Source organism: Sceloporus occidentalis, unplaced genomic scaffold (assembly GCF_023333645.1).
Source record: "Sceloporus occidentalis isolate IW3139 unplaced genomic scaffold, rSceOcc1.0.p SCAF_7, whole genome shotgun sequence".
NCBI lineage: Eukaryota > Metazoa > Chordata > Lepidosauria > Squamata > Phrynosomatidae > Sceloporus > Sceloporus occidentalis.
In genome coordinates, this window is record NW_028316987.1 from 69,734,890 (window position 1) to 69,748,606 (window position 13,717).

General features: G+C 37.6%; 2 protein-coding genes across 2 annotated transcripts in view; both read right to left on the bottom strand.

The window, feature by feature from the left end:
• PTTG1IP2 (PTTG1IP family member 2) overlaps positions 1–2,517 on the bottom strand; it is a 28,985-nt gene extending 26,468 nt beyond the window's left edge. Inside the window, exon 1 of the mRNA XM_089533262.1 lies at positions 2,305–2,517. Within this exon, the coding sequence (XP_089389388.1) occupies positions 2,305–2,428 (124 nt within the window). The 5' untranslated portion in view covers positions 2,429–2,517. The remainder of the gene's footprint in view (positions 1–2,304) is intronic.
• Positions 2,518–7,207: 4,690 nt separating this feature from the next.
• CLDN12 (claudin 12) lies at positions 7,208–13,452 on the bottom strand. Its single transcript, XM_089533261.1, has 3 exons — positions 13,271–13,452; positions 9,921–9,984; positions 7,208–8,827 (listed from the first exon to the last, which is right to left on the bottom strand). The coding sequence occupies exon 3, from the start codon at positions 8,804–8,806 to the stop codon at positions 8,069–8,071; it is 738 nt and encodes a 245-aa protein (XP_089389387.1). The 5' UTR covers positions 8,807–8,827; positions 9,921–9,984; positions 13,271–13,452; the 3' UTR covers positions 7,208–8,068.
• Between the last annotated feature and the right edge of the window lie 265 nt (positions 13,453–13,717).

Genomic DNA, 13,717 nt, shown 5'->3' on the forward strand with positions numbered 1-13,717 from the left:
TAAGATCTGAGGAAACATTTGAGGAAGTGGGTTTTGCCACACATTTGCCACAGCAGAACTCCTGTTTTGTTTCTGAATAGTGCAAGAACCAGGTTCCTGTTTTATTGTCAACAGATAAGGAAAACCTGAACTCTCTCTGGATGCCAAGGTGACTAAATTGAGGCCATTGTGCTTTGGCTCCGTCACGAGGGAAAATGATTCCTTTAACTGCCCTGGCCTAATGCTAGGGAAGCCTGGGAGCTGTAATTTTGTGAGATGTTTAAGCCTTCTCCGTCAGAGAGCTCTGGTGCTGAAACAAACTACAATTCCCAGGATTCCCTAGCATTAAGCCAGGGCAATTAAAGTGGTCTGAAACTGGGTTATTTCTGCAGTGTGTGTTGGACCAAGGTTGGTTAACAAGAAGAAGGAAAACCACAGCAGGGCTGGACAGAGGAGAGGATGCTGATGGAGCAAAAGGGACCAATTATTATTATTTTCTTTAGAAACATCACATTTCAGCCAAATCTCCAATATGTAAATACATTTAGGTCATGCATATGATATTGTAATTTGAAGGTATAATTTTCATTTGGCTAGTTATTTATAGGTTTTTTTAAAAAATATGTTTTATTCTTTTAATAACTATCCGTTTTAATATTGTAATAATTTAATTCCTTTTTAATGTACTTATCATTATTATTATTATTTATTTTTAATTGAATTGAATTTTTTATGTTTTTAATTGTACTGTTTTTAATAATGCTATGAAGCCGCTCTGAGTCCCAGTTCTGGGAAAAGAGCGGGATATAAATAAATATAAACTGATACATTAAAACAGAAATTAAACTGTAGAGAGATCTTGTAGCCCCTCTGAGGCTAATGGAAAGGAAAATGTTGGCAGCATGAGCTTTTAATTAACTTATTACAGAAGTTATTGTTATTATTATTCAAAGATATAGCTGTGTTAGTCTGTAGAATCGGTACGTAGAGATCTCCAAGCTCCTTTGAGACTCACTGAAAGAAAGAAGTTGGCAGCAGGAGCTTTCACAGACGTAAGTCTACTTCCTCAGATGCATTTGGACTCAATTCCTTTCTTTCGGTTAGTCTCAAAGGTACTATCATCATCATCATCATCATCATCATCTCATATCCCAACTTTCTCCCAATACAGGGACTCAAGAGATTTATTATTAATACAGGGACTTATTATTATTTATACAGGGACATTATTATTATGATTTATAAAATTATAAATAAAATAGATTATAACATTAAAACAATATTAAAATTAAATTATTAAAAATCAAATTATTACAATATTTTTTTAAAAATTATTTAGTTAATTAATTATTTTTATATTTCTAGGCCGCCTTTCTCCCAATACAGGGACTCAAGGGACTTATTAAGGGATTTATTATTATTTATACCGGAGCATTATTATTATTTATACAGGGACATTATTATTATTATTTTTATTTATACAGGGACATTATTATTATTATTAATACAGGGACTTATTATTATTAATACAGGGACTTATTATTATTAATACAGGGACATTATTATTATTATTATTATTATTATTATTTATACAGCGACATTATTATTATTTATACAGGGACATTATTATTATTTATACAGGGACTTATTATTATTATTATTATTATTAATACAGGGACTTATTATTATTAATACAGGGACATTATTATTATTATTATTTATACAGCGACATTATTATTATTTATACAGGGACATTATTATTATTATTTATACAGGGACTTATTATTATTATTATTATTATTAATACAGGGACTTATTATTATTAATACAGGGACATTATTATTATTATTATTTATACAGCGACATTATTATTATTTATACAGGGACTTATTATTATTATTATTATTATTAATACAGGGACTTATTATTATTAATACAGGGACATTATTATTATTATTATTTATACAGCGACATTATTATTATTTATACAGGGACATTATTATTATTATTTATACAGGGACTTATTATTATTATTATTATTATTTATACAGGGACTTATTATTATTATTATTTATAAAATTATAAATAAAATAGATTATCAAATTAAAACAATATTAAAATTATTTTTTAAAAAAAATCGAATTATTACAACATTTAACAAGAAGATTTATTTATTTTTATATTTCTAGGCCGCCTTTCTCCCAAAAGGGACCCAAGGCGGCTCACAACATATTTGTAGACTCGGGATGCCATTGGGTCCCTTTTTCCTCTCCCTCCCTCCACTGAAGGGAAAGGGGTCCCTCCTCCTCCAGTCCTTTGGCTTACGCAAAGCGGGAGCCGGCGAAGGCGAGGCGGTGGCCTCCATCCCTGTCGCTGGGAGGCTCCACAGTAAGAAGGAGAAGGGAAGGCAGAGAGCCCACAGCTGCGGCCGACAACCTGCCGCCTCCATCTCCTCTTCTTCTTCTTCTCCTCCTCAGACGCTTCTGGCGCTCATAGAATTATCCGCTCACGCGCATGCGCAGTCCTTCCACAGCCTCAGCGCAGGGGAGCAACGGCTCCAGCCAATCACGCGCCACCGTCGCTCTCTTGGCCCCGCCCCTCCTCCTTCTCCTCAGAAGGAAAATAGTAGAGCTCCGCCCACTTAGTCCGTCCTCAATCCTCTTCCCTCGGAAACAGAACCCCTCCTCTTGTTTCTCATCAGAAGGAAAATAGAGCTCCGCCCACTCGGTCCGTCCTCAATCCTCCTCCCTCGGAAACAGAGCCCCTCTTCCCATTCGTTCCGGGTCCTTTCCGGGTCCAAAATACAGACACACACAGCAGAAATAATCCAGTTTGAGCCCACTTTAACTGCCCTGGCTCAGTGATAGGGAACCCTTTGAGTTGTAGAATAGAGCCAGGGCAGTTAAAACAGTGTGTCCATAAGGAACCATTGGATAATATTTGCCCCATAAAGAGACATTGGAGAGTATTTGCCCATAAGGAATCATTGGAGAATGCTTGCTCATAGGGAACCATTAGGGAATACTTAATCATAGGGGGAAAATACTCAAACAGAAGGCAAATATTCCCATAAAACTACAGTGAGCCGCCTTGGGTCCCTTTTGGGAGAAAGGCGACATAGAAATGAAATAGAGTTCCCAGGATTCCCTAGCATTGAGCCATGTAGTTAAAGTGGACTCAAACTGGATTGTTTCTGCAGTGTGTTTTGGATAACAAAGGGCAAAAAAGGGGTATAACTTTTTTCTTCAGGCTTCAAGAGCAAGGAGTCCCTGCAGGGTGACCAGGCGTCCTTCTTTTCCAGGGCACACCCTCCATTTCCACCTTCTGTCCAGGAGGCATTTCATGACTAAGAAGCATGGGTTTACATTTCCCAGCATCATTACAATAAATGCTGAGAAAGGCGGAAGGCAGCAGAAAATCCGGTGAATAAAAGGCAGTGCTAGAATTCCTCTTTATTCACAGGATAATCACAATATGGTGCAACATCATGTGATAAATCTTTGTGTTACTGTGCGATATTGACAGGAGCATCTTGCAATGCTCCCGTCTTTTTTGCCCGTGTGATAAAGTCTGAACAGTTGCATGCCAGATGGATTTCTATGAGCAGATTTCTATGACCGTTTTTAGCTTTTACTTGGCTGCGTCCTACATGTTGCGGTGCCTTGTCCTCCTTTGCAGTCAGGATTTCTGGTCACCCTGATTCCCTGCCTCTTAATGCTTAGCTGAAATCTCTGTTCTCGTAATTTCAGTCCATAAGCTTGATCCATTTTCTACATGTCATCCCTTCAGATATTTGAAGATAGCTATCATGTCACTTCTCAGTCTTCAAGCTAAACATAGCCAGCTCCCCAAGTCATCGCTCAAAAGGCTTGAATTCTGAACTTGAATCACCTTGGTCATAGTTTTCTGGATATTTTCCAGCAAAGAAGTATAGTATTTTCTAAAATTCAAGTAAAGCTCGGAGGGCTAGTGTGATGTAATGGCTTGAGTGTTGAACTTGGACACTGGGAGACCAAGGTTCAAACCCCAGTTCAACCATCGAAACCCCTGGGTGACCTTGGGCAAGTCACACTCTCTCAGCCTCAGAGGATGGCAATGACAAACCCCCTCTGAAAAAACTTGCCAAGAAAACCCTATATTGACAGGGTCATCATAAGGGTCGCCATAAGTCGGAAACAACTTCAAGGCACATAACAACAACAAATTTAAAGCACAAAAATAAAAGTTTCCTGTCTTGCTTTGTGTAAAACACTGAAATTCTTTAACTTTGCTTACTCATTACCTTTCTAGAGTAGCAAAAGTGGTTGAATGCCCATTACAGAATGTGTTTACAGTTCCTGGAACCTGGTTTCAGAGTAGCACAAAAGTGTTCAAACTACTTCCACTTCATATAATTCAGAATCTTTGATAAAGATAATCCACCGTTATCAATGAAATAAGCCACAGCTGTACAAGATCAATTCTTTTAATCAAAAAATACATTCTTTTACATAAAAATGTACACAATAACCAAACATCACTGAAAGTTGAAACCAGAATTTTACAGTAGGTCCCACTGAATAGGTGAAACCTGAAGAAAACAGTACTGTTTTCATGCAAACACAAAAAAAAACAGGGATGAAGAAATTGCTTTCCAACAGCACTGTTGAAATTTACACTGACAATTCTGTGTGCTAGAACAATCACACTAATTGTGCAAGCACAAAATAGATTTGAAAGCAGGCAACTTAAAATTAAACCCAATTTCAAAACCAGAAGCTTTTGTATGTACAAGCAGGATTGGAAATTTTAGAAGTGATATATTTTATACAAACCCTTCATTAAAGAACAAGTTGGCAGCCAATACTACATTTGGTCTCTAGCATATAATGTATCAGTCAAAATGAAAACGATGCCCTAGTGGAGAATTGGGCAACAAAAGCTACCATTTTGAAAATACAAATGTCCAGAATTAACTCTTGTAACAGACGGCTTAAATACAAAACAACACAGATTCCGACCCTGTCCAACTGAATTGTGTCCATCCTGTGAGGCATTTCCCATCATTCATGTGAATATATTTAGGCAAATTGGTCACAATACAGAAAAATCCTATGGCTATGTACCAGGAGGCTCCCACACCTAGGAGAAGTCTAGATGTTTTGATTTAAACTCCTTGAGACGATAAAACAAGGCATGAGATATTGGGTTGGTTTTGGCAGTTAGTGGGAGGAGATTGTCCCACTGTAAGTGTAATTACAACCGTAATTACATTTCAGTCATCAGTGCAATGGAAAGATTTCAATCATCAATGCAAATGATATTTCACAGAAAACAAGAAAGTGGCCACCTCTAATTTATCTCAATTTATTCAATAAGGCAGATGTAGTATGTGTGTACCTGCCAGCAATAATTTGCAATCTTAACCGGAAAGAAACCCTGGTATATCAGAACCAATCACAGTTGCATGGCATGCTAATACAGATTTCAAATGTTAATTAAAAATTCACACTCTTTAATTAAAAGCGTGGATATTTAACCCATGAGTGGAAAAGGAAAGGCAGCAATTTCATATTCTAGCACCATCATATATTACAATTTTGATTTATTTGCAGGAAATTTATTTGCAAGAAATTGCTCTACATATTATGAAGTTTACATATTAGAGATACAAATCATTTCTTCAAATGTTCAAATTATGTGTAAACAAATGGAACAAAAGATTCCTGTGCCCCCTAAATTTCAAAGTACTCAAATGCTGCAATTTATGGCAGCCCAAATTTGTAGATTTTGCTAAAAATAATTCTAAAGATGTCCAAACTAGTTTGTTTTCCTCAATTTTTGCCTGTTTCTTTCCTGCTTCTTTTGTCAGCTTCTACTTCAGGGTGAGTAGCTTGATTAACAAGTCAAGAGCAAGCCAGAATTCTAGATTTAGAAGTAGCGATCTAAATAAGGCAGAGTTTGGAAGCCACCAAAAACAAACAACATCTAGTTGTGGTTTGTGGCTAACTACAACATATCTGTTTGTTGACAGGAATGGGGTGGAATACAATAATATGTCAGAGTTAAAGAAACCACAAACTGCCTTACAATTAAATGAGAGCTGGACAATGTTTCAGAGAAATCACTGAATCGAAACAGAATTCTAATGGCTCAGAAAAAAGCTATGTAGAATTTAAAATATGGGACAAGTATCAGTATGCAATACTTTGCAGAAATTTGAGTTTAGAAAATATTGTAAATTAAATCCTCAGCTTTGATTCCTATTCTTGAGAGTTAAAAAGTTGGATCTGTAAGGGGTACTTAAAATAATCTTCCACATTGGTTCAGTGGATGTGGATATTGAAGTAACTAGACTGATATATAGGAAAGAGGTCCCAATCCTAGTAACTTACAAATTCCAATAGTGTTTACAGAAGTTAAAAACTTACAGATACCTGAAGCAGAATTGGGAGGGTGAGGTTTTCTCAGTACCCAGTTAGAAAAATATAAAAATTCTCCATATAAATGTAGTGCTTTTTTTAGTGCTTTGTTTTGATCAGATATATTTTTACACTTAATAATTTAAGAATATATGGTGCCAACAGATCCAGAAGGTCACTTCTTGCTTCACTTAAGAAGTTTCAGTGAAGATGCTTAATCAATAGTAAAACTGATTTTCTTAAAACAGGGATCAGACTCCATGTTCTGTTTTGCTCATTACTCAAAGAAGCCTTGATAACTTACACCAATTAATAGTTTTTCATTATTCAGTGGCTTGAAGGCACATGCACAGAAATGTAAGTATCCCAAATGGAAAAACATATGAAGAAAACAATACATTTCTAATGCATAAGAAAGAGGATTAAGATGTAAGAAATGAATCTGTATGCAAACTAAAGTACCAGAAATTATTTTAAAATGCCTTTGTTATAATTTTATCTTCAATATTTATATAAAAAGTCTCCAAAATCACTATGGTGTTTAAATTAATAAATGGTATTTGAGAGCCCATTTGTAATAAACAAAAGCAATAATGAGCCAATAAAACTATCTAAAATTTGAAAGCCATATATCAACAGACTAGGATTACTAGACCAGGAAACAGATGTCATTGCTTTAACATATCTAAAAGAATTACTGTATGCATTTTAAAGGTAAAACAAAAGAAATTCTGATTATCAAAAAAACTAGAGTAATATCTCACAGAGCCGAACAGTACTAGAAATCTAGAAATGGCATTCTCACTAATATAGGCTGTATTACTAAAATATTTTAAATAAATCTAAAGCTATTTGGTTTATTGGTGATATGCTGTATATACTTTAATGTAAATGCATTTTTGGGCACTTCCTATATTTAGAGAAATGAAAATATAGCTTCAAAGAAATGTTTTCTATAGAACAAAAACATTACACAATGCAGATGTACTACTACTACTACATATATACATATACACATATTTAAACCCGTCATTATTATTGTTTTTGTTTGTTTGTTTTGTAAATTTCTGATTTTCCGAGGGCTCAAGTAGCAATCTGACAACAGTTTTGTGACGTTCACAAACAGAACAATTGAAAATAAAAATTGGCATAGGACCAAATTGAAAAAGCAATCACTGTTTCAATGTAAAATTTAGAATGGCAAGGCTCAAAAATGCATTCTCACAGTGTCTGCTCCATTAATGCAAAAATGCATCAGTGAAGCAGACAATTAAAATCCTAGTGTTCTAAGTTAGGTCAAAAAGTTGGACTTGCAAGAGGTACTTAAAAATAATCTTCCATGCTGGTTTACAAACATCAGTGGATGTGGATGCTGAAGAAACCTTACTGATATATGGAAAAGAAGTTCCAGTCTTTAACTTACCTATTAACTTACAAATACGAATAGTGTTGACAGGACTTAAAAACTTACAGATAGTTCCAAGATCAAAACTGAGTTTTCTGTTATATTTACCAAAATACATTTCTAACTATGGTAAACGCCCATGGAGAAGTGGTAAAAACTGCCAAGTTCTAATTGTAGGTCTTTTTGCACTTCTTTTGTATAGTCTCTAAGGCAAGGCAGTGGAATATCACCCACCTTGATATATGAGAGGGCAAAGAGGCATTTGGCTTTCCCAACCCCATCTTTAACTAGCGTGTGTAACAACAGGGATGTCAATTTCAATAGCAGAGTGGCGTGATCGTGCAGAATAGGGTTGGGAGGCATAGCTATGCACACTAGGCGCATGCGAATATAGAGGCTGCCAGAACGGAGAAGGTAGGGCTTTACAGGCACAATACCACAGGAACAAGAGAATGGCAGTAAACAATAAACCTCCTGCACTGGCTATAGCGATGTACACAGAGATATCAAAGCTGAAAACAGGCTCATATTTTCTGTTCATTTCTTGATTATGAAAGATGACCCAAACAGATGGTGTCAAGCAAATGACACAGGCCAAGAGGAAGAAGAGACCAGCCACAAGATGGCAGCCTGCACTGTTTATGAGACATCTGGCCTGTTTGATGTTGGGCACCGTTGATATGAAGGCTGTGTTACACATGCCAATCAGACAGAGAAACAGAGCCAAGACAGTTGTTAACATGCTTATGGGGAGAGCAAGCTGGAGAACACGCAAATCCAGCTGATCGACTGCTGTGTACCACTCTGTGTCATAGATCACACAGTCTTTGCTCCCATCCGAGCGCACACACTTGATCCAGAGCCCAGTATAAACAGTCACATTCTTTTCATTCTTGTTAAAGGTGTAGAGTCGCATTTGTCGCCAGTTAGGAAGCAGAGCAGCAGCAATGAGTCCCGATAGGGCTGCTGTTCCAGAAAGGAAGGCCAAAACTGTTGCGGCATGGACATCACGGCAGCCCATTTTACCCAAGGAAAAAGCTTCCTGGGAAAGAAAATGTTACCAAGTCAATAATATTCTGATCAAATAACTATTATTATTTTTCAAAATAACAAAATTGAAATTAGAGGCAGTGCTGTCCCAGCGCTTAGAAAAGTTTTGGATTACAAATCCAGAATTTTCCCAGCCAGCCAAGTACTTTTGAATTACAACCTCCAAAATTGGGCTGCATTCTTGCTGAAGGATTCTGGCATAGTAATCCAAAACAGTAACTTGTGCAAATGTTAAACAGGAATCTGTTGAAGTCACATTGAAAAAAGTGTGGTGTATCAGGCTTCTTATCAAATGGAAACTGATTATTAAATAACAGTTTTCCAGAAAGCTACGAAATGTGTGGTTGTAATTTATAAACAACCACACATTGCTTGCTATATCAATATAATGGCGAAACATGCCCTTATCACTCAGAGTAACTTCAGTCACAAAAATGACAATTCGCTAACAAGAGATACCAGCAGTCTTAAGCGTTTTCCTGGAAGGCAGATGGTCAACAAAACTCTTATCTGTTGTAGTTCTTATATAGGAAAATGGGTAGATTATATTTTAAATGTTTTTATATTTTAGCAAACATTCAGCCACTTACAAAAGACAGAGACTTGGGATGAATTTTTAATAAAGTAAGAGACTCTTAGAAGGGGAGAGAGGCCAAAAGAAAATACTTTGCAGCCATGATTCAGCCAGTCTTTCTTAAAACAGTAAATGTTGTGTCATAGCTTTAGTGTTTCTACAAACATTCTTGTTTTTCATCTTTAGCAACTACTAGTTATACATAGGTTTAGTGCTTAGAAATCCAGGGGTTCCAGTTGTCAAAGGTAACGCCTGTATAGATTTAAAGACAGGCTGAATTATACAGTCTGTATTAAAACAGTACTTAATATTTTTTTCATACAGCTAAAAATGAAATTATTATTAATAATGTTTATTTATACAGCACCATAAATCTACATAAATTAAACTAAGTTTCTGTGTTGCACCAGAAATATGTTTCTGATTCTGAAATGAGATAGTTACTTGAGACACATTTCCAACTGTGAGCTTGATAAAGCCAGTTTCTAAGAGACGGAGAAGATAAACTTACTGAGAGATGTCACCAAGCCAAGAACAAGAACGGCTTAAAAGCAGAAGTACAATTCTAACGAAACCTAAGGAGGAAAAAACAAATTTTGGATTAAGTATAAATTCCCATGTTTGGAGTCATTCACCATAAGATGGACTTTGGACCTTTACTGATATCATGAATAAGCAACAAGCTAGTTTTCTTACTCATTTGTTGCTTCTTTGCTACTGTGACTACCGAACTGACCAGAAACTGAAAATTTAAACCTGTTTTTTGAACCAGGGGTCCTGGCTTGCGGCTTATTTAACTAGCCAGAATTGCAAATCAGACTTTGTTTTTGATTTATTAATCCTGGCTTGATATGCGTATCAACATTAACATGTAACATTAATACAACAGCATACAGATGGACCAACATATATTTGAACATATGTGATGACTCTGCCACTGTTATTGGTTTTTAATAGTTATGGAATTTTAAATCTTATATTGTTTAATCTTATTTAAGGGGGGATACTTTGTATATTTGGTTTACTATTTTAACTGTTGTAAGCCACTTTGATTTTTTCAACAAAAAAGGGGTATAAATAAGTTTTATTATTATTATTTAATATGATGTTTAGCTATGGCCAGCTTCTCATCTGTTTCATTTTCAGTTATTAATTATTGTATGTTGTTGTTGTTGCAGTTGTGTGCCTTTGTTTCTGACTTATGGCAACCCTATCATGGAGTTTTCTTGGCAAGATTTGTTCAGAAGAGGTTTGCCATTGCCTTTCCCTGAGGCTGAGAGTATGTCACTTGCCCAAGGTGACCCAGTGGGTTTCATGGCTGAGCAGGGAATCAAACCCTGGTTTCCAGGGTCATAGTCCAAGACTCAAACCACCATGCTGGCTGTACTAGAATGGTGAAAAACAGGTTATAAACCACCAGGCAGAGGCACTCTAAGCCATCTTGCAGAATCTAAAAAAAGTAGTGGGGAGAATCAGTCATTTTGATTGTGTTACAAATGATGACTCATTTAGCCACAGTGCATGAACAAAACTATGATTCAAGGCATAATAAAGATCAAACCATTTGAAAGAAGAAATACACAGTGATCCCAGGAAAACACACAAAGCAGAGCCCTATCGGATTAAATCAAAGGCCTGTCACATCCAGTATCCTATTTTTCATTCTCGAGTTATTTTGCCACTACACAATTATAGCATCGCATGATTTCATCTCTACGGATCTTATGGTTTGTACTTTGAAAAGGTACTGGAGCACTCTGAGTGAGAATTCCCCGAACTCCAAATCATAGGATCACATAGGATGTTGCCATGGCAATTAAAGCAAGATATTGCAGTATAATTGTATAGCATGAAAGGGTCCAAAATGCTTCTTGGAAACCCACAAGCAGGACCTAAATTCCAATGGCCCTCTTATTCCTGACTACCTGATACATTTAGCTCTATAACCAGGAGGTTAAATACAATAATCATAAACAGCACTTATCAGCAGATTTCTCTTTCTCTCCACAAACCAGTCTAACCCAACACTGCTAGACTTCCTCATTTCTTGAGGCAGCCAGACCCACAAAATAATTATCTGTTGCATGAAGTACTACCCTTCCTCTGTCCACAATCTTCTGCCAACTTATACTAACCATAGGAATCATGCGGCTCTCTAGATGTTTTTGGAGTGCAGGTCCCAGAAAATTAGCATTGGAGGGATGCTGGGGAATGCAGTCCAACAACAGCTTGTACATACATAATGCATGTTCTTCCATTAGTGTGGAAGGGACCAGACTTATAAAGAAACCCACAAAGGCTTCATAGCAAGTATCAGCTTATTCATGCCATGTAGTCCAGAGTCGAAACTGTGTGTGTGCTATTTGACTTTAAGTCATTTATGACTTATAGTGATTCTGTCATGGAGTTTTCTTACCAAGATTTGTTCAGAAGAGACTTGCCATTGCCTTCCCCTGAGGCTGAGAGCATGTCACTTGCACAGGTTTACTCAGTGGGTTTCATGACCAAGCAAGGAATCAACCCTGGTTTCCAGAGTCATAGTCCAACACTCAAACCACTACACCACACTGGTTCTCGAGTCCAGTGAGATAAGCCTCTAGAGAGCAGGGTTCAAATCCCCGCTCAGCCATGAAAACCCTCTGGGTGACCTCGGGAAAGTCACATGCTCTCAGCCTCAGGAGAAGGCAATGGCAAGCCTCCCCTGAAAATATATTGGCAAAATAACCCTGTGATAGATTCGCCTTAGGGTCTCCGTAAGTCAGAAATGATTTGAAGGCACACAACACACAGACACAAGCCCCAGAGAACTCAGCAAGACGCCGCCAAAATATTGATGCCCAAGGTTTTTTGCACCACCAGTCAAGGTGTGATCTTACATACCTGGTACAAATAGGATTGCACCATTAGGGGCAGAGCAAAAAGCCTTGTGCATGGACATTTAGTTCACATTTAAGGCAAATGTTCAAAACCCCTGGATTTCAAAATGGCATCCACTGAGGTTGAGAGTGTGTGACAAGACTCTGTGAATACCTTACCATCCATGAGGTTTTTACAGGTCCGCACCAGCCAGTGGTTTGAGTGTTGGACTATGACTCTGGAGACCAGGGTTCGAGTCCCACCTTGGCCAAGAAACCCACTGGGTGACCTTAGGCAAGTCACACTCTCTCAGCCTCAGGCGAAGGCCATAGCAAACCTCCTCTGAACAAATCTTGCCAAGAAAAGTCCATGTTAGGGTCGCCATAAGATGGAAACGACTTGATGGTACACAGCAACACAAACCAGTGACAGAGAAACATGCACTTCATCTGCACTGTAGAAATAATCCAGTTTGGCAATGCTTTAACTGCCCTGGCTTGATGCTATGGAATTCTGGAAATTGTAGTTGGTTGTCATAACCAACTAGAATTCCCAGAACTCCTTTCATTGAGCCAGGGAGGTTAAAAGTATTATCAAACCAGATTATTTATCCAGTACAATGCAGCCCAGGTTGCAATCAAGAAAACACATAACACATGGCTTAATGCTATGGAATTCTGGTTACTGTAGTTGGTTGCCACAACCAACTACAATTCCCCAGAACTCCATAGCATTGAGCAAAGGCAGTTAAAAGTAGTATCAAACCAGATCATTTCTCCAGTACAGATGCAACTCAGGTTGTACTTAAGAAAACATATAAACATCTTGGCTATGTAGTAGCAAAGTGCAGTAACACCCCAAATCCACAAAACAGGGATACCTTTATGGGGCAAACCCAAATGCACAGAATGCATGCTGTTTTGTGCAAATTATCCCAGCCTGCCTGGAAGAAAAGTGGCTCACCAATAAAGGAGCAAAGAGGGAACAGATCTCCCAGGAACTCACCCACTTCCCCAGCAGAAGGCACTCAAAATCTGCAAACCCCAAAGCAACTCTTTCCTCCTTGTTGACACTCTCAGTCCTTCAGGAAGTGGCTGCCTTTTTTCCCCCCAGGTTTACTCAAAGGTTCCTGGGATTGTAGTCTCCGGTTAGGAGTGTCCTTCCTTTCACCCAGTTCCTAAAGACTACAATTCCCAGGATCCCCTGCAGGGGAATGATGTGGGAGGCGTTGCAACACCTTTGCAATTGCATTGCAGATTGTTCTTCTCTCGCCTCCTCCTTAACTGCAGGAAAAAAGAACGTGGGAGGGAGGTGGATGCATGGCTTTTAAAACTAAGGCTCCTCCTAGGTTCCTTAGGATGCCTAGTGAATATTTTCTTTTACATATTGGGTATAGATTTGTTTTCTTTTGCAAAAGAAAAAGGGATGCTTGGTTTGAGAATCACCAGTTAT

What these genes read in the sequence shown, in the direction of transcription:
- CLDN12 (XM_089533261.1), bottom strand. Translation starts at nt 8,806, where the DNA reads ATGGGCTGCCGTGATGTCCATGCCGCAACAGTTTTGGCCTTCCTTTCT.